This window comes from Charadrius vociferus, unplaced genomic scaffold (assembly GCF_000708025.1).
Source record: "Charadrius vociferus isolate BGI_N301 unplaced genomic scaffold, ASM70802v2 scaffold504, whole genome shotgun sequence".
Classification (NCBI taxonomy): domain Eukaryota; kingdom Metazoa; phylum Chordata; class Aves; order Charadriiformes; family Charadriidae; genus Charadrius; species Charadrius vociferus.
The window spans coordinates 21,243-23,668 of record NW_009647946.1 but is presented as its reverse complement, the minus strand read 5'-3'; the positions used below and the strand labels follow the sequence as shown (position 1 = coordinate 23,668).

Sequence of the window (2,426 nt, the reverse complement as noted above, 5' to 3'; positions counted from 1 at the left end):
CCCAGCCCAGGCCAGCCATTAGCCCTCCCCGACCCCACCTTCTCCCCGTGACCCCCCCCGCTGGTGGCTTGTCCCCATGAGCACCCCTAATCCCAACTCTGGGGGCAACAGGAGAGCTGGGTTTGGGTTCCTGGAGCAACTGGAGCCTCCAAAGCCCCCAAAATCCTGCTTCCCCCCGCCCCCCACTGCCTGAAGCTCTCCCCTGGACCCACCACCACCTCCAGCAGGACTCCAAGCATCCCCACCCCTCCAACCCACAGCAGGAACCTGGAGAACGTCCCCGTGGACACCTTCCCATGGCCACCACCCCTTGTCCTCACTTGGCCAGCTCTGTCCCCACCCCTTCCCAGCAGCCCCAGGGGTGGTTGAGGTGTTGGAGGCCCCTCCACCTCCCCAGTGCTGGTCAAGGGATGCGTCTCTGTGTCCTGTACCCATCATCGGTGGCCTTCACCCCACCTTGTCCCTCTTGGCTTTTCTCACGTCATTAAACGCTCAAGGACCCGTCTTGGTGTCGTGTCCTTCCTGAAACGGTGGTGGAGGGGACCAATCCCCTGTCATGGGTGCGACCGGACCTTCTGGGGGCCACCATGGAGCTCAAGGGGCTTCCAGAGAGGTGGCGTTGGAGGAGCTGGAGGCCTGAGCTTCCCCACGCTGGTCTCCACAGGTGGCCAAGGCCAAGAAAGACCAGGGCCACCTCGCCTGGAGCTGCCCCCAGTGCTCCCAGTGTACACCAGTGTCCCCAAGGGTTTGACCCACGTGGTGACAATCTTCCCTCCATCTTCCTAGGGAAGGAGGTCCGTGCCCAAACCTCCATCCTCTCCACACCCTGCAGGTATTTCTAGACATTGATGAGACCCACCCTTGGTGTCTTCTCCAGGCTGGACCATCCCAGTGCCCTCAGCCTCTCCCCGTAGGAGATGGTCCAGTCACTCCACCATCTTGGTGGCCCTTCTCCAAGTTTGGTTTAAAGCTCTCCTTCAGTCGCGCCACCACCACTTGGTGAGGTGAATCCCATCAGCTCCCAAGAGCTTCTCAAAGGTAGATCCATGATCATGGAAGCCCAAACCAGTCCCTGGAGTCTCTCCAGTACGCCCCTGTCCCTCTTGTACTGGGAAACCCAGCACTGGACACAGCCCTCCAGGTGTGGCCTCACCAGAAAAGAGGAGAAGGACCACCTCCCTCCCCCATGAGCCACCTCTGCGGCAACGGTTCGTGGTCAACTTGGTGTCCACCAGGACCTTTTCTACCCAACTGCTTTCCAGCCAGGTGTCCCATCACCTCGTCCCCGTGTCCCATCACCACGTCCCCATGTCCCACCACCTCATCCCTATGTCCCGGTCCTGGCAGTTGTCCCTCCCCAAGGACAGGACTTGGCACTTCCCTTGGTAGAACCCCATGAGATTCCTGTTGAGGTTCCTCTGGGTGGCAGCAGGAGCCTCCGGTGCTTCACCCGCTCCTCCCAGTTGGGTGTCACCTGCAAATTTGCAGATGTTCGGCCAGTTGACGACCCACCTCACCGCTCAGCCAACCCCCACCCCACCAGCTTCTCTAGGACGACCTTAGGGGAGACCTGAACTCCAGGTGGACAATGTCCACCCCTCTCCCCCCGCCTCTGCTAGGCCGGTCGTTGCATCGTAGATGTTTATCACGTTGGTCAAGCGTAACTTCTCCTTGGTGAAGCCACGCTGACCCCACCTCATGATTTCATCAGCCTTCGCGTGCCTGGAGACGGTCACCAGGATTCGTTCTTCCTCCCACCTTCTTGGGGGGAGGGGGGGACACGACGTCCCCGCTGGCCCCACAACCGCCGCTCCACCAGTTGTGGAGTTGAGGAGGTGGTGGAGTTGAGGCAGGAGATGGAGGAGGTCCTGGGGGAAGCAGGAGGAGCTCCTGGACCACAAGGAAATTCTCCCCTCCCATGGACCCACGGCCATCGCTTGGTCAACAGCCCCACGGCCACTGCTTGCCCAACAGCCCCATGGCCACCGCTTGGCCAACAGCCCCATGGCCGCCGCTTGGCCAACAGCCCCTCGACCACATCCGTTGAGGTTAGATAAAGCCGTATGCCGGCCGGTAACGGTCATCTGATAACACCTTCTCTTGAGAAGGAAGGACCCACCACCCACCCGGCTTGTGCAACGGCCAACGGGGTGGTGATGGGGGGTTGCGACACGGAAACCACCCCAAAACGTCAAGATTCCACCCCAAAAAGCTCCTCCCCGCCTTCGGGTGGGTCACTTTTTGGAAGGCATCTCTGGGAGGTGGTGGGGTTGACCTCGCTGGAGCTCACCATGGCCGTCTACAAGGTGAAGGTGACCACGGGCGACACGGTGGAAGCCGGGACCATCTGCAACTCCATCTCCATCACCTTGGTGGGCACTCGGGGGGAGAGACCCCGGACCACCATCAACTGCGTCCTCCTGCCG

General features: G+C 61.1%; 1 protein-coding gene across 1 annotated transcript in view; it reads left to right on the top strand.

Annotated features, from left to right (window-relative positions):
* Positions 1 to 2,291: 2,291 nt before the first annotated feature.
* The window catches only part of LOC104284893 (hydroperoxide isomerase ALOXE3-like), a 14,573-nt gene continuing 14,438 nt past the window's right edge, over positions 2,292 to 2,426 (top strand). The window contains exon 1 of the mRNA XM_009883272.1: positions 2,292 to 2,372. Coding sequence (XP_009881574.1) covers positions 2,292 to 2,372 — 81 coding nt within the window. The remainder of the gene's footprint in view (positions 2,373 to 2,426) is intronic.